Source organism: Grampus griseus (genome assembly GCF_964374135.1).
Source record: "Grampus griseus genome assembly, chromosome: 17".
Lineage (NCBI taxonomy): Eukaryota > Metazoa > Chordata > Mammalia > Artiodactyla > Delphinidae > Grampus > Grampus griseus.
In genome coordinates, this window is record NC_139011.1 from 53,580,999 (window position 1) to 53,599,302 (window position 18,304).

General features: G+C 35.1%; 1 protein-coding gene across 1 annotated transcript in view; it reads right to left on the bottom strand.

The window, feature by feature from the left end:
* LRRCC1 (leucine rich repeat and coiled-coil centrosomal protein 1) overlaps positions 1-18,304 on the bottom strand; it is a 35,004-nt gene extending 16,700 nt beyond the window's left edge. Inside the window, exons 1-9 of the mRNA XM_082674738.1 lie at positions 18,175-18,304; positions 15,663-15,868; positions 15,285-15,350; positions 10,790-10,957; positions 8,632-8,807; positions 8,469-8,531; positions 3,881-4,077; positions 3,458-3,605; positions 2,357-2,505 (exon numbers count right to left, since the gene is read on the bottom strand). Coding sequence (XP_082530864.1) covers positions 2,357-2,505; positions 3,458-3,605; positions 3,881-4,077; positions 8,469-8,531; positions 8,632-8,807; positions 10,790-10,957; positions 15,285-15,350; positions 15,663-15,868; positions 18,175-18,263 — 1,262 coding nt within the window. The 5' untranslated portion in view covers positions 18,264-18,304. The remainder of the gene's footprint in view (positions 1-2,356; positions 2,506-3,457; positions 3,606-3,880; positions 4,078-8,468; positions 8,532-8,631; positions 8,808-10,789; positions 10,958-15,284; positions 15,351-15,662; positions 15,869-18,174) is intronic.

Here is an 18,304-nt window from a genome sequence, read left to right on the forward strand (position 1 = left end):
TGAGCTAGGCAGCCACTCCAATGTGTACCTACTATAATTGCCAAGCCATAATTGAGAAAAATCCCTACACTCATCAGCTTCTATACTACAGTCATTTCTCCAATTCTTGTCCTCTTGCCTTTGAGAGTCGTCTCCAAACTGGTCTTCCTTTGTTCACTCTCTCAACTCTGGTTTGGTATGTTATATGAAAGAATATTGGACTTTATTCTGTGGACCATATGGTGGAAGGGGCAGAGAAGCTACCGATCAGTAAAATTAGAGAAATCCTCTAATCAAGAGATAAGGGCCTAAACTGATGCAACCGTCTGGGGACAGAGAGGAGATAGTTCAACACCGTTTAAGCAGAATGAAGACGGTATCAATACCAACTGGTTATGAAGTTTGAGAAAGAGAAAGGAAGCAAAAAAAATCATTCTGAAATTTCTAGCTTTGGTGGCTGACTGGAACACCATTTATTAGAACAAAGAATACAGAATAAGGGAGCAGGAAAAAGTCAACCTAAGGACATGCTGATCTTAAGACACTTACAAGCAATGTAGACAAGAAATTTTTAGTAGATGATTAGATGAACAATTTGTTAATCAAGGAGGCCTATAAAACAGATAAAAGGTTTGGGAGCTTATTGGTTAGGTATTAAAAGCATAGTAAAGAAGATTCACTTTTTGAGATAATATATATTCACAGCATGGTACCTAGATGCTAGACCCTGCCTTAGGTATGAGGAAAACAGAGTCCCTACCAAGTCACATAAGGGAATATGAAGATTGGTGAGGATCTAATCCCCAAAAAACATTTGGGGTATAAATGAAAAAAGAATCAGAAAAGATTGAAGATGAATTTCCAAGAGAACAACAAATATGTAACACAGGGAACATGGCACAACAGCAAAGAGGTTAAAGAAGGATAAAGATGAGGTGTGCCCAAAGCTTTCCAATTAAAATAGAATTTGGCTAGCAACACCAGATATAACTTCCTCTAATATTCCACTAGATAATACCTACAAAACAGAATAAAACAAAAATTCATATACATATGACTCTAAACAAGAGAAAACATAGTGCCAAAATCAGGGAGGAATTTCAACAATAAGGCAAATGGAACTAACTTAAAATAATAACAGCTCTTAGAACACTCAGGCTTTGCCTTGTATCTTTCTGGATTAAAAAAAAAAAAGATATACCCTCTCTTTCATTCTATGACTGTGACTCATTGAGTCACACAGTCTCTATAAATCTATCATTAAACTATGTTGGCTACCTATGCACCTACTGCAAACAAAAGTGCTGTTTCTTCTGAGATGGTCAGAGGACAGTTATTTTATCCATTCTGTTCCTTTACCCCTGTCCAGCACTGTCTTGTATAAGGCAAGAAATTGGTGGGTAGTGGTGGTTTGGCTAGTAATAGCACAAAGCATCATAGCTTGCGTAATTACAGAGGTTTTCATGGAACACGTTTGGTATTGTAATTTTCCTTATATTCCATAAGTACAAAGAATCAGAGAATCAGGTAGTGAGGGGTAGAAAATACCACATCAGTACCACACAACTTTACTAGTTAAATGCTTAAAAGAACCTGGGAATTGGGCTGGGAGCCGTGTACATCAACTTACTAATGAATGAAGATTTTAGGAAGGGAATTATCTACTATATAAGCAGCTAAGAAATGAAACCAAGAGCAACTTCCTAAGCCCTATTTGTTGGCAAACACCAAGTCTAGAAACCCGGTGCTCATTCAAGGAGAAGAGATAAAAATTGAAAGGAATCCCATGGAAAAAATCTTATAACCTTTTAAGGAAAAGCATAACTTTTGAAATAATTGCCTATAGGAAACAGAAGAAAAAAGTTATTGTTATTTCAGAAAACCGTTTGGTATTCGCACATCTTGGAATAAGACAATCCTGTATTACATAATTTACTACAGAAAAAAAAGATAAAACGGGAAATGGAATAAGATGGAATGAAAACATTAGAATTAAGAAACTTGGGTTATCTGGTACTGAAGCCCATTGTTGAGAAGAATATGCAACAGAGACTGATTATGACCCAGAATGCCTAAAGAAAAAATGTGCCAAGCCCCGTCCTTTACAGAAAAAGTCTGCCAATCCCAGCTCTACACTCTTCCTGTTTTTCACTTATAATACTTTTTTTTTATCGATCTGACATCTCCCAGCTTGAGGGCTCAAATTAATATCCTGAATCCTTTGTTAATGTAAAAAACTGACAAAGCCCTAAATCTTTAAATTAGTTCAAACTAAAACCATATGCATAGTTTTTTTTTTATCATACTACAGCTAGTTTCCAAGTTCAGCATTCTTTGTGCTATGAGATAACTTAAGGTTTACAGACTTTCCCCTTACCTATCTGTAGTAAGAAGAGCCAGGCTATGAATATCTTTTTTTTCATTTGCATGTTTATGCAGTTCATCAATATAATCCATAAGTTTCTTTTCAGTTTGTTCAGCTTTCCATCTCTTCTCTCTCTCTTGATCTAGTTCCTCAACTAGTGCCTGAAAGAAAACAATACTGTTATGTGAAATTGGAAAAGTTACCTAACCTCTCACTGCCTCAATTTTCTCATTTATAATGTGGGAATAAGAGCATCTAATTCAAAGGGCTGTGGTGAGAATTAACCAAAAGAATGGAAGTAAAGCATGCAGAACAGTGTCTGGCACAAAATATCCACTCAATAGATGTTAGCTGCTATTATTATTGTCATAATGATTTTTATTATTTTCTAAATATTAAGGCCTTTATACCTAAGAATAAGGAGACAAAACCAATAGCATGAAAGGTGTGAACTGTTTCAAAAAGTAATCATACTATTGGAAGAATAGTGCACATTACAATCCTAAGTATAACCAGTTGTTCACAGTAAAATAAGGGTAAGTTAATAAAAAATATAAAATAAATCAATGTATGCTAAAAATTCTTAACAACATGTGAATGATTAAGGAAAATATTGAAGAATTTTAAAATTCTTGAATGCCTCTTAATCTGGAATCCATGGGTCCAAAACTGGGTTTCAGGAGAGCCCATGAATACCCTGAAATTATATACAACATTTTATGAGTTTCTCTAAGGAAGTTTCTCTGCAAAAACCCATAGATTTCCTTAGATATTTAAAGGAGTCTGAGACTCATAAGTTAGGAACCACTGCTTTAGGAAGAATTCAAAACTTCAGACATGTTTTCTCCTCCACAAGCATACAACAAAATGATTTCACTGAAATCTGATCTTAAATAAATGTGTAATTTCCATTCCTTTAAAAATTACAAAAATAGTAACATTACACAAAATCTGGAAATCAGGAAGGGGAAAATAACCCAACCGCAACCCCCAATAAAATTACACAAAATATTTTTTTGCTCATAAAAACATGCATAGTTTTTCTGGGACTAACTTCGAATTTAAAAATAAGATTATTCATATCCAATTTTTTCTTAATCTCTTAAATCATACCCGGTAAGTGGCATTTTCTGAGCTACCGTTGTTTACTTTAATTATTTCAGTCTTCTGCTTTTCTGATTCTTCTAATATATTATTGTTCACTAAAGATGATCTTATGTGTAATTCTTTAAAGAAAGGTGGTTTCATTTTACGATTACAACTGCAAAGAAAAAACCACAAAAAATAACTCAAAGAAATGTATAATACTTATAACTATTTTTCACAACTTAGGTAATGACAATCCAGCATAAAGAGAGCCTTTTCTATAAATTTATATGAAAGTACTGACTAAATTTGAGGCTGCAAGGCTGAAAAGTCAAATCTTTTGACATTAGAATAGTAAAAAAAATATTACCATGAGATACCTTTAAGAAAGAAGCCAGCAACAGTAACTTCTGTGTGCCTTATCTGAATTCCTAGAACTAAAAGAAGTACCTTATAAAAGCATTGTTGTTTTTACTGTGGCGCTTAACAGTTTGAATAGTTTTGGAATAATATGGGATTTTTGATCTTCGAGGAATTTTTCTATTGCATTCTTTTCTGTTTCCACAGTCACTTTCAGAAGTCACATCTGTGTCTCTTCTTGGTCTGAGATCTTTCTCAGGAACATTATCTATTAAAGAATTAGAAGTCTAGAATAAAAAAAAACAAAGTTTTTTAAAAGTTTAATTCGGTATAAAAGAACATAATTTGACATTTTCTAAAATGTTATAACTTTTTACAAGATGAAAGATTTATAAACTAGGTATGTTTGGAATTAAAGACAAAGGATTCAACTTCTGGTATGCACAAGTAAGCTCCTATGAGGTTGATGCTCTCAAGATAACAATTACAAACTGGGGAAAAATACAAACAAAACAACAACAACACTACTTGGAATCCTGGAAAGTGAACAAAAGTAGTCTTATTCTAGAGGAGAGTAGACACCTGGAAATATGACCAGAATGGCTTGTTTCTGCTTTATGGCTTTTATCCTAAGAAAACAGCACAATTGGCACTACGTAGGGAGTCTTAAAACTCAAGTGGGAAACCCACAAACTTTTGGGTCTGAAGAATCTGAGGATAGTATGGAATAGACTGCAAGAAGCCCAGCAAAGGATAAAAAAAAGCAGCAGTTAGTCAAAGCAAGTTAAATGCTTGCTATAACAAAATTATTAACACTCTTTGGAGGCCTATAGCAGCATCTCGATTCTCCACAAAGTAACATTCACACTGTCCAGGACAAAATCCAAAATTACTCACAGTAGGAAGAACCAGGAATATATGACCTATTCTCAAGAGAAATGACAATCAGTGGAGACCTGAGAGGACCTAAATGTTCAAATAAGCACAGAAGAACTTTACAACAGTGATCATAAGTATGCTCAATGATATAAAAAGTGCTTATCATGAATGAAAAGGAAATTCAGCAGACAAGTAAAAATTATTTTAAAAAATGGAAATTTTACAACTGAAAAATACAATGTCTAAAGTAAAAATTGACTGGCTGGACTAATACAGAATGAGGTGATAAAAGAAAGAATATGTAAACCTGAAAAGAGTTCAGTGGACTTATTCAATATGAAGAATACAGAGAAAAAAAGTTGATAAAACCGACAGAGCATCAGGGGATTGTGGGACACCTCAAAAGGTCTAAACGGAATTTGAAAAAAGAGGAAAGAGAATGGGACAGAGAAATAGTTGAAGCAAAGATGTCCAAAAATTCCGAAATTGAGTGAAAACATAAATTTACATTGCATAATGATAAAAGAATCAGTTAAATAGGAAGAAAAAGTAGTCATAAATGTGTATGTGCTTAGTAAGAGAGCTTTAAAATATGACAAGCAAATGTTGAGAGAATTAAAGGAAGAAATAGACAAATCCACAATCATAGTTGAAGAATCTAACATCTCACATGCAACTGATAGAACTAGACAATAAAAATCAGTAAAATTAAAACTGCTGCTTATTAAAAGACCCTTAAGGAAGTGAATAGCAACCCACAGATTGGGAGAAAATATATTTGACAAAACATTAGTATTCAAGATATAAAATGAATTCCTATAACTCAGTAATAGACTAATCACTCAATAAAAATGTGGGCAAAATTTCTGAACACTGCACAAAAGATTCAATAAGTACATGAAAAAGTGCTTAACATCACTGATCATTAGTGAAATGCAAATTAAAGTCACAATGAATATCAGTATACACCCACTAGAATGGCTAAAATAAAATCAGTGCTAACACCAAACATTGGTGAGGATATGGAACGACTGGAACAGTCAGTTTACATTGTTGGTGGGAATAAAATGGAACAATCACCTTGGGAAAGCTCTGGCAGTTTCTTATATAACTAAACAAACACCTACCCTATAATCTAGAAATTCTAGTTCTAGCTATTTACTGAAGAGAAATGAAGACCTAAGTTCACAAAAAGACTTGTACTGTAATTTCATAGCAGTTTTATCCACAAACCTGGAAAGAACCCAGTGGTATATCAATAGGGATAATGGAAAAATAAACTGTGGTATACCCATACAACGGAATACCACGCAGCGATAAAAACAAACTACTGATACACATAATAATGGACTGATTTCAAGGTTATTCTGAGTGAAAGAGGCCTTACACAAAAGAGTATATACACTGTATGATTCCACTTATAGTAGGTTCTGGAAGGAGTATTAAATAGTCTATAGTCAAAAAAAATGAGAAAAGTGATGGCGAGGGTGGGGAGTGCAGTAGAGGAACCCCTGTGAGCAGCAGCACAAGGGAACATTTTAGGACAGTGACGCTCACCTTCATAAACGTTTGGGTAACAGGCCTATGTACTGTCAATTCAGGGAATACACACATCTCTGTTTTACATCAAAAGTAAAAAAAAAAAAAAGTGAAAGTAAAAAAAACTGTAAAAAAATACTGAACTATAATGATATGATATGCAGGCTTAAGTATTTAGGGGGAAGTATACTGATACGTGTGATTCACTTTAAAATGTGTCATAAAATAAGATAGTTTGATAAATGAGTAGATGCATAGACATATGATGAAATAAGTAGAGTAAAATGTTGATGGTGGAATCTAGTTGGTGGGTATCCTGCTAATTCACTAAGAAATTCTCTTAAATTTGCTCTAAGTTTTAAAATGTTCATAATAAAATGGTGGGGATAAAATGAAAACTTAAAGACAAAACAGCCTTTCACAGACAGAATTCTCAAAATCAGTGTAACAATTATAAGTCCAGTAATTAAGAAGAATAACCATCATTATATTATAGCATATTTTCAGTAACTTTATGACTTCACTTATAATTTAAGTGTATATATCAACTGAAATTCAAATTGTATGTTTACCCTTTATACCAAGTAAGTTAACAAACAAGAAGTCCTTCTCCTAAACAATTTTATATGCATAGCAACAAATCATCCTTTTTCCTCCAGAGAGCTAGACTCCTATTCGTAGTTATAAAGTAGGAAGAATTATCACTAACTGAATAAGAAGCATGACAATGGAAAGAATACCAGATTGGATATCAGGACATTTGCGTTTGAAGTTCAACTCTGCCTCACTAAAATAAAGGACTCTTAAATAAACTGAGTTTCTTTTCTATATAACAAGAACAACGATATACTAATCTCTACCTACTTGATTGAGTTATTGTGAGAATGAAATGAGGATGGCATAAGAGAAGCTGAAAATTTCACTTCAAATTTAGGTTATTAAGCTTAAATCTAAGTTCTGACATTGAGAAAGAAGAGTCAGCCATTCTAAGATGGAAGATGAAACCTGAAGAGATGAAGAGCCTAGTACCTCAGTAATATGTTATCAATGATGTCAAAGAATGCATCTGCCAGCATTCTTGTCCCAGTTCTACTACAATCTACCTCTGTGGCCCAAATTGAAATCTCTAGGGATTTTTGGCACACAGAATCCTTATAGTCTTATTCACGCACCCACCTAAGGTAGACCTCATGTTTATCAAGCATTGCTAATGTTATAGCTAAGACAATAGTTCAGGATTATTAACAACCCATCGAACCATAATCATTCCATAAGCATTTTCCACTACCCACCCCCATTTTGAGAAAAAATTTAAATATTAAAATTCAACTACAAATTTCTAGGTCAAACTGACTTTTGACTAATAGCCTTTTGGGCCTATCCCACAGTCTTTCTCCTCCATGTCCAGGTAGGGGATAAAGGAAAAATCCGTTGCATTCTGGGAGGTGTAGTGTTCAAGGAAACAACTGTCAGTATAGGTCAGAGCAAGGATGCTAGAGAGAAGGTTGGAGACTCAAATAGTAGTAAATTCTAGGAATTACGGATCAACCACATAGTTCAAAATTTCTAAAAACCAGAGAACTAGTAGCAGGGGTAAAAAAGGATTAGTATTTCAAGAAAGCAGAGGTTATTTGGTAAGGGTCTGCTGTAAACAGGAATTGAAGCAGGAATTATATAAAATAACTTGCCATTTAGCTATAGGTTATAGAAGTGGCTTTGACCATGAAACAACTGAAGAGAAAGTAGAGGCCAAAAGTAGCTCACATATCCTCTATGTTAATAAGCACTGAATCCAAAGAGTTCTATTTACTTGAAATAAAAGGTGGGTGGGTGGAAATAATAAATAATTCCTTTGTTGCAGAACAACAAAAGAATTACATAATGAAGATTTGAAGGAGGACATTAAGGAAAATGAGTGAAAAAAGTATGTTTTTTCTACTACTACTACTACTACAATAGAATCCTATTTTAAAGAAAAAAAATAAACATACACACCAATGCAATAAATATAGACTGTTTCTGGTGGGTCAGCTTGTATGCAATTTTATTGCACATTTTTTTTACTATTTTTTTCTCCAACAAACACACTGCTTAGAAAAGTAGGAAAAATATTTACTTCACTGAGAAGCTGTAAAATTTGGTCATCTAATTTCTGAAGTTTCATCTCATTCTGAAAATCATTTTCATTATTAACTTTCTCTGGCTCAGAAGGACACACAGATATAAAGGATGTCAAACCAGTATCTGCTGGTGTACTTACAAAGTGATCCAAGGGAGCTACCTCATCGATAGGTGGTGTTACCACTGGCATACCATCAGAGATCTAGGACACAGAAACAAACCAAAATGCTTTAAATTTACATTTATTTATTAATTAAAATTTGAAGATATCTTTTATATTAGGGAAAAAAACCATACTATACCTCATTTTCACTTATATTTAGGGGAGAGTCAGAAGAAACTAAATTATCCGAAAGACCTTCAAAGCACTGTAGGTGTGATGAGTTTATTTCTGCCATATTTACTGGTTCACCAAATATGTTCTTACAATCTAGGATTCTAAGCTGTGGCAAAGTCTGGAGCATAACTGCTCTGTACCCTTGGAAACAAATCATTCAAAATGAAAACTCAAGCATAAAAAGAAAGGTTAATTATTTCTAGAATGAAGTAAATTTATCAGCTACCAGATATATCACCTGAATGATAAAATTAGTCCTGGAATGCAACTAATAAACGTGTAATAAAAAACTACTTAGTTCTTCTCCAGTACATAATCATTAAATACAAAACAAACAAAACACTACCCCCCAATCCCTCCCAAACAACCCTCCTGATGAAAGTCAGAACGTTAAAAAATCATCATTTCTGGATCTATCTTTTATAAAATTGCTGTAAAGCTATAAATGCATGAAACCAGTAGCAATTTATTCCAGACAGAAAACCAAATATAGCTCTTGTTTATTTGTAATATGATTAGTACAGATGTAAATCAGGATGATGAGAATAACAATCAGAGAAGCAAGAATTTTGCTAGTGAGGCCATAAGCATTAACAAACAAACATTCCTACTTTCTCCTCTTAAATTCTATATAACTAGGATTAAAACAGACAATCTATCAAGTATTTAAGAATATGTTTATTTTCCCTAATTACATATGAGAAGTCTGGCAAATTAACATTAATTTGGTGTTTAGGCTAATAGAAACACTTCAATTCTGATAAATTTTAAAACCAAGTAAAATAAAGTGGTTGGAAGAACTACAAAAGAAAGAAGTCTGGAAAATTCATGTTAGAAATTTTGAGGAAAGAAAAGTAATTTCAGTAATAATTCTGGGGGGAGGGCAACTGTGTTCAGAGAAATACCTCATCTAGGAAAGAAAGTGAAAAACAAAGGTTCAAACTACAGGAACTAGAGGTTCTTGAGACGAGATTATTAGGAAAAAAATCCAACTTGTGGGTCAGTAAATTAAAGTTGTCTTAGGAATAAGGGTTTTTTTCCAAGAAAAGAGTTTCCCCCCAAAATGGAAATCTGCTCTGATTTTTAGGGAGACTCTATCATTATATGGGCTTAGGAAAATAGTTGATCTCAAATCTAATATATTCTTCTGCAAAGTAAAATTATCAAAATAGGTTTCCATTCTGGGAAAAGCCTTCTCATAGCTGCATATTAATGAGAACACAGCCTCTGCAGCCAACTTCTACCCAAACACATCTTTAGAATGTATATTCATATTCTACGTTTGTATCTTATTGTTGGGTTAAGCACTTTGAGATAAATAAGTTCTAGAAATGGCAGTCTGGTCTGCTTTATCTTTGCTAACCTCAATGATTTTGAATTAGATCAAATGGCATTTCAGCAGCATCTTCTATATATCTTGTATCTTAATAAGTCTAAGCTCATATTAAGTTTAAGATTTCTTCTTAAAAAAGTCATTTACTTGTTAATAATTTAACACATTCACATGGTGTAAAATTCAAAAGGTATTCAGTAAAAAGTTTTCCTAACATTTCCTGATTCCTAGATGCCCTTTTCTCATTTCCTGATCCCTACCTACCTAATACTGAAGTTAGCCACTATTATCAGATTTTTGTGTATCCTTCTAGGTATTTTATATATATATATACTCAGCAAACACACACACACACACGTTATCCTTTGCACACAGATGGGAGCGTATTATACACAATGTTTCGCAACTTGCTTTTCTTTCTCTTAACAGTAATATATCTTGGAGATAAGTGCTTATCAGTAGCTAAAGAGATTCTATATTCTTTTTTATGGCTGCTTAGTATTATACTATAAGAATATATCATAAGCACAATTTAATTTTGAGGCATTCACTTATCAAATATAAAACTGTCTAAAGAGAATTACTTATCTCTTCAGCTTGTGTTCCTCTTTTAACAGCAATTTAATTTGTCTTAATAAAATAATTTATTTGCAATTATACTTTTCCAAATACATAATAAAAAGTTGCAAAGCTTAAGACAAATTCAAGGAGGTCATAAATACAAGTTGCAGGAAATAAAGGAGCTCTGAAAATCAACTGTTACAAAAAGTATTAAATTAATTGATCATACCTGGCAAATGACAGACAGGATTATCTTCTCCATTTTTCTCCAAAATAAGATTAGTCAAGAAGCGCAATCCTACCGTACACTGAAGTAGGTGATGGATACTATCTATACAATTACTATGTAGGTCAATATATCTAAGTTTATGTTTAATTCCATGAAGGGGCATCAAACCTGCAACAGGAAAAAAAATGTTTTTGATGTCACAACAGTAATTTTTCTAACAGCTAACTAAAAATAATTTTTATATAGGTTGTATTTCAAGAGGCAAAGGAGTAGCATTAATAAGACCCTTCTGTAAACAGCTATATCTAATGAACAGGGTATCAGCAAAGTCAATTGTTGTTTTGAAGAAACAAAGGTTTGGCATCTCTTTGAGCCTTAGCCCAGGCGTACCTGGGCTGTTTAAACAAAACAAATGGGCCTCCCCAGGCCCATGTACTTTTATGAGAATAAGAATAAAGCGATGGCTTCAGGCTCTCAATCAACACATTATTTTTAATTAGGAGACATAAGCTAACACTCCAATTTCATTGGTTTGAGCATAAAATAAATATAAATAGCACCCATTTGATTTAGCTCCCTGGTAACATTTCTTGCATGAGATTATCTAGAGCATGGTAATGTTAGAAACTAGGTTTGTAGCAGAGGCTACTGGTTCCTGGCACATCTCCCTGGCCAGCCTGACTTCACTGCAGCTGTGGTGGACAGGGGCCATGCCTCAGAATTTTCTTTAAAATGGAGCTTGTTGAGCAAGAGTTTAGCTCAGAAATGTGAAGGAGTTAACACCTCCAGGAACCCCTCAACAAAAGGAGAATCATCCATGGCTGAATGCCCTAGCCTTCCTTCTTTTGGAAGGACCATTCTGAGATACACTCTACACTGTTCTGATGAAGGTCTTATTTTTCAATTTTGCCTAGTTTAGTACTCTCCATGTATAAATTCAACTTTACTCACCTTCCCCCCCCCCTTCAATTTCTTCAACCTGACTGGAATACTCTTCTCTCCTCAATGATCTTTATCATATCTGGCTAACTTCTACTCATCTTTTTTACAGGGTTGCCTCTTATTTTCTTCATAGTCCTCATCACTAACTTCTGTTCATCTGTCACACCCTCAGAAAAGTCTTTGACCACTCACTACAGGATCAGATTTCCCGTCAAGCATTCTTATGAGTACTCAGCATTTCTTCTTAATTTACTACCACATTTCTAAGTTCCTGTTCCATGTTACTGGTTCTTTCTCTTATATTGCAACTTCATGTCCCTTTTACGTTTTGATTTTAAAGTGCCCCAGGGCGCATTCCTGGTCGCCCCCTCCTCTATTCATACACTCTTCAGAATCTCCTATAGTGTCACAGCAACAAACAGCACTGATGTGCCAAATCTACAACACCAACCCTGATGCCCTACCCCCAAATCGCAGGTCATACACATACACACACACATATCTAATAGGGCTCTCGAATTTAAGATAGGATCCTTCATTCTTACCCCTTCATCTCTAAACCTGTTGCTCCTCCAATCTTCCCCATATCAGGAAATAGTACCATCAACCACCTGTTACTACAAAGATAACTCTTAATTATCTTTGATTCCTTTTCCCTTCATCTCCTCATCTCAATCCATCAGCAAGTTCTATGAACTCCACATGCAAAACATAATGTATTTACTCCTCTACATTGTTTCCATCCTAGTCCAAGTCTCCATCATCTCTCATCCAGACCACGGGAAGAGCTTCTTGCCACCTGACTTTCACCGTCCTACTGAAGTCCATTCTTCACCCACTCAGCAGCCAAAGTGATCCTTTAAACAGATGTATTGAGTCACTTACTTGTTTAAAGCCTTCCAATGGTTTCCTATTGTACTTAGAATAATATACAAACTTTTTACCCTGCTTACGATGCTGTACGTGATCTGACTTTTGCCTGTTTTGTTATCTCTTTTCTTAGCACATTAATCCCTCATTTGCTATGCTCTAGCCACAGTAGCCTTCTTACTGCCTTTATCATGGCAAGCTTGATCATGCCTTAGTGTTTTTGTATGTTCTTAATCGTATGAACTGTCATTATTTACTTACTGAAGTGTTTCTGAACATATAAAATATTATCATTCTAAGAATTATCTATTAGAACTTATAGGTTTGCAGAAAATATATACAGTAGAGTTTGATGTGCTTTAACAAACATATACGGTTATGTAACCCCTACAATGGAGACACAGAACATTTTCATCACCCAAATCACTGTGTCCCTACGTAAATCAATCTTCTCTCCTCATCTTCAACCCCTGGTAACTAATGATCTCATTCTGCCCCTGTATCTTTGGTTTTGTCAGAATATCATATACATGGAATCATACAGCGTAATCTTTTGTGTCTGGCTCCTTTCACTTAGTATAATTATTTTTAGATTTATCTATGTTGCCGCATATATCAATAGTTCATTCCTTTTTATTGCCAAGTAGTGTTCCATCCTGTGGATGTATCACAATTTGTTTATCCATTTACCAGGTGATAGACAAATGGGTGGTTTCTAGTTTTTGGAGATTATGAATAATCATATAAACATGATTATATTAAAAAGTAATATAATCATATTAACATTCATGTACAGGTCTTTGATTAGACATGTTTTCATTTTTCTTAGGTAAACAACTAGAAGTAGAAATGCATGATTATACGCTAAGTATTTGTTTAACATTATAAGAAACCTTCAAACTGTTTTCCAAAGTAGTTTTACCATTTTGAATTCTACCAGTGATGTATGCAAGCTCTAGTTGCTCCACAATCTCACCAGTGTTTTGTATTTTAAGTTTTTAAAAGTATATCTACTCTAGTAGGTATGAAGTGGATCTCATTATGATTTTAATTTGCATTTCCTTACTTACTAAGGATGCTAAACATTTTTTTAAATCATGGGCTCGTTTGCAACTTGGATATCCTCTTGGGGAAGGGTCTGCTCAAATCTTTTGCTTATTTGTTGGGGTGGTTTGACATGACCTCATTTATTTGTTTTACTTCCCCACTACAATGTAAGCCCTGTGATAAGAACTTTATCTATTTGTTGTTGTTATTTTTTCATCACTATAGAAGTAAATGAATGCACTATATTATCCAAAATTAACATTTTTCAGTTAAGGAAATTGCATCCAAAGAACAATATACTTTGCTCAGCATCACACAGCAGAGACAGAGCTACAGTTAATACTCAATTCTAATACTTCCACATTTTGGGGGAAAAAGGTTTTTAAAAATTAAAATACTATTGCTACTTTGGTTAAGGGTAGGGACTAGGTCATTGTATTTTATTCTTTTGTGTACTAAATACCTGGCATAGGGTCGTATTTTTCTAGCAGGGGAGAAGAACAAACAAATGAATAAGACTGTTTCAAATACTGATAAGGATTATGAAGATAATTAGAGAAATTCTGCTAGTTCTGACAGATAATTTTAAGAATTATCATAAAACTCCGTTCATTTTATCAGTGTATCACTTTAATCAATTAAAAGATTAACAAGTTTTAACCTTCTTATATATGGTAAAGTCAAAAAGAAAATTAAAAAAAAATCCTGGGACTTCCCTGGTGGTCCAGTGGTAAAGAGTCCACCTTCCAATGCAGGGGACGCGGGTTTGATCCCTGGTCAGGGAACTAAGATCTCACATGCTGCAGGGCAACTAAGCCTGCGTGCCACAACTATTGAGCACCTCAACTAGAGAGCCTGCATGCCACAAACTGCAGAGCCCATGTGCTCTGGAACCCGCGTGCCACAACTATGGAGCCCATGTGCCACAACTATGGAGCCCACGTGCCACAGCTAGAGAAGAAAAACCTGCATGCCACAGGTAGAGAGAAGCCCACACACCACAATAAAAGATCCCGCATGCCTCAACTAAGACCTGACACAGCCAAAAAAATAAATTAAATAAATAATAATAAATCTTTGAAAGAAAAACCTTGATTGTTAATTTGCTATAGCCTTTGGAATGCTATATACCTACACTGTTCAATATGGTAGCACTAGCCACATGTGGCTTTTTAAATTTAAATAAAAATTTAATTAAAATTAAATAAAATTACAAATTCAGTTCCTCAGTGTACTAGCCACATTTCAAGTGCTCAAAGGCCATATCTGTCTACTGATTGCCATACCAGATAGCACAGATACAGGATATTTTCATCATTGTAAAAAGTTCTGCTGGAACTATCTCTCTCTACATAATAGTATATTAATTATCTAAGATTAAAACATTATTCTCCCAAAGTAGGTTCTTTCTAACCAAGTTTTTTCTGTTACTGATTACTCTGGTTTTTATTCCTAGTTTTTTATTCAGCTGTAGCTTTAGCACCAACAAAAAACAAATATGACTGAGAAACACCCTCTAGATAAGATTTTTGGTCAAAAACTGGATTATTCAGTTCTTCAACATGCACAGCTCAGTCTAACTCATTATACATGGCAAATACTCAGCATTATAGAAAACATAAGCATATCAACTTACCACTAAGATCATTTATGTGGTTATAAGATAAATTCAGTCTAGTCAGATTAGTTAGTGCTTTAAGTCCTAAAACAAAATAAAGCCATTATAAGATTCAAATAATCAATTAATTAGTTATATAGTATTACAATACTATTTCAGACTGCTCTGAAGCAAATCTACAGTCTGATAACAGTGAAATCAATTCTGTTGGTATTTTACAAAATATATATTTTTTAAATTGATAACTTTTCTAGAAGAAAACTTTTTATGTAGAGTTTTAGGGTCAGTTTTGAAAAGTTTATGATAATACTTATCCCACTCTTTTGGGAAGAAGATGAAAAATGGACTTAAATCAACTCCCTTATGCAAAGTATTAGATGAAAATCACTTACAAACCTTCTATTCTTGTGATCAAATTGCAGGACAAGTTTAAAGTACGTAGTTTTGTCAGTGTGTTTAGCCCTTCAATTTGACTTATTTGATTAGATGACAGATCTAGATGTTGTAAATTCCAAATGTGATCAATGGCTTTGATCTTCGAGATGTTATTGCAATGAAGATTGATGGCACGAAGGGCTGAATCTAAAGATAACTCTGATATGCTACAAAGGAAAATATATATTTTCAAAAACAAGTAAAAAATGGATTTAAAAATCATGACCAAATAAATAAAATTAACCAAACAGCATGTAGATAGTAAGTATGTACTCTATTCATTCTATAATAAAATCCTTCCTACTTGTGGTAGCCTTGAAATGTCTCATAAGGTACACTGCTTCTTACAACTAACCAGTATTTTGGACCATTATCAAGAGAGGCAAGGGATACCGGGCATTTCTAGCTTTTATATGCAAACAAAGTCATCAGCACTGAGTGAAAGCAGTTATTTGTAAAGTCAGTTCCTGGAATCATAACACCCCAAGTTCAAATCTGCACTCTACCACTTTTGCTGTGTTACTTGAGTAAATGAATTAACCTCTCTAAACCTGTTTCCTCTGCCCATTTAATCCTCACAACAACTCCAAGCAGTAGGTATCTAAGGATGCCACGGTTTACAGAAATTAAATAACTTGTCCAAATTCTTGTACCTATTACCAAATTGAGCCAGTATAAATACAGATCTGGCACTGGAGTTTACAATCTTATTCTCTTCACTGTCTGCTATGTCTGTTTAACCCAGAATGTAGTTGATTTCAAAATAAACCATTAGTTATTGCTATTCGTAGTGAAACAGTCCCTGTCCTCCCTTGCTGAAATTTGGAAAGCATCTCCTCTAAATGGAACTCATCTCTTCATTCTGTCAATTACTGCTATTTTTAACTGGAATCTCTTCTGAAGATAGGAGTTCCAGGAATATAAACTACAGTGCACATAATTCAGAGATGCTTGAACTGGGACACACAATGTCATTGGCATCTGTTCTATGTTCTATAGCAGCTATAGTAAAGCTGTAGGAAATCTAGTAGCAGGAAAATGAGAAGTTTACCAGTCAGGGAGTAAAGGGAAAACAAGGAATTCAAGTTTGCTTCCAAATTTGCATTAAGAATCTCAAATTTAAAATTAAAACATGAAAAGTATGAATAAGTCACAAGGTCATTCAACTTATCCTTTAGTCTTCAGTCTGAAGCACATAAGAACCCCTGGCAGAAAAGATAAAGCATTTCTAAATTTCAAACTGGCAATCTCTAAATGTGACTGTTTCAAATATTTTCCAATTATCTTGCTTCTGTCATTTACTGAGCTATTATTTAATACCAGACGTTATGCTATTAACACATGCTCTTAATGACAGCCATCTAGTTTCTGAAGCATTTCGGTTTCTGGAAATTAGTATTGTGCATATAATGTAGTATAGCCGAAAAAGCAGACAGTGAAATTAGATAGAAATGGTTTTGAATTCAAACTTAATCCACCAGCTGCACGATGTTGGGAAAGTTATAAAGATCCTCTGAATCTCAGATCTGTCCCTCGTAAAGTTACTACCTTGCAGAATTGTTGTGAGGATTTGTGATAATATATGTAACATGCACACATAAATGGCATTCAGTAAATGGCAGCTATTATTAAATATAAATATTCTTTTGAAAAACACCTTCCTGGGGCTTTCTGGCAAATTTTAGATCAGGATCCAGAACAAGTTGCTTTAAGTATCAGCAAGGTGCACAGAGAGGGCAGGCAACAAAGGAACAGTATGTGGAAAGGCACAGAGAAGCCTACTATGGAACTGCCCGCTTGTAGCTTAGTGTGGCTAATCACAGGGTGTAACCGGAGAAAGGGTAAGAGCTAAGACTGAAAAGGCAGCGAGGGACCAATCAGCAACGCAGAACCAAGACCCTAGTATCGTGAACAAATTTGGGCTGCATGAAAGAGGAAAGCAGTGAACTAAATATGTTATGTTTAGTATTTTCAAGAAGTATAACAGTGTATGTATCACAGGGCTCTGCAAAGTAATTGGACCAGGAGCTAAGACAATCAAGGCAAAACCAATGAAGAGCAGCAAACTCTTGCTTTACGGCTGCCAGAGATACTACTTTGCCACTTTCTGTCACAGAGAAAGAGCAAAGGATAGGACAGAACCCGCGAAGACCAACAATTATAGGGCAAGCAAAGAAATAGTTGCCAGCAAAGAAAGGAGAACCAGCGAAGAAGGGAGGATGGTCAAACGCCGGCAGGGAACCAGGACGTGGGGCAGTTTCCAGGGTGCTCATTAGTCCCTGGAGGAAAGGAAAGGGGGCTCATTGGATTTGGATCTGGCACTTCAGCAGCGCAGTTGTGGCGGAGAACGGCGGGCGATAGCCAGACGCCTTCGTGTGCGGTCTCGGTAAAGCTGCCCCGCGCCTCCGCTCCACCGAGGCCGCCCGCCGCCCTCGGCCCCTGCCGTGCGGTCTCCGGTAAAGCTGCCCTTTACCTCCGCAGGCCTTTGTCCATGAAGCACAGATCCCCGCAGCGGCTCTCGCCGTCCTCATTCTCGACTTCCGGCTCCACCGGCGCCTCCATGGCACCGGCGACGGCGAGATGGGTCTTAACCGGCGCCCAGC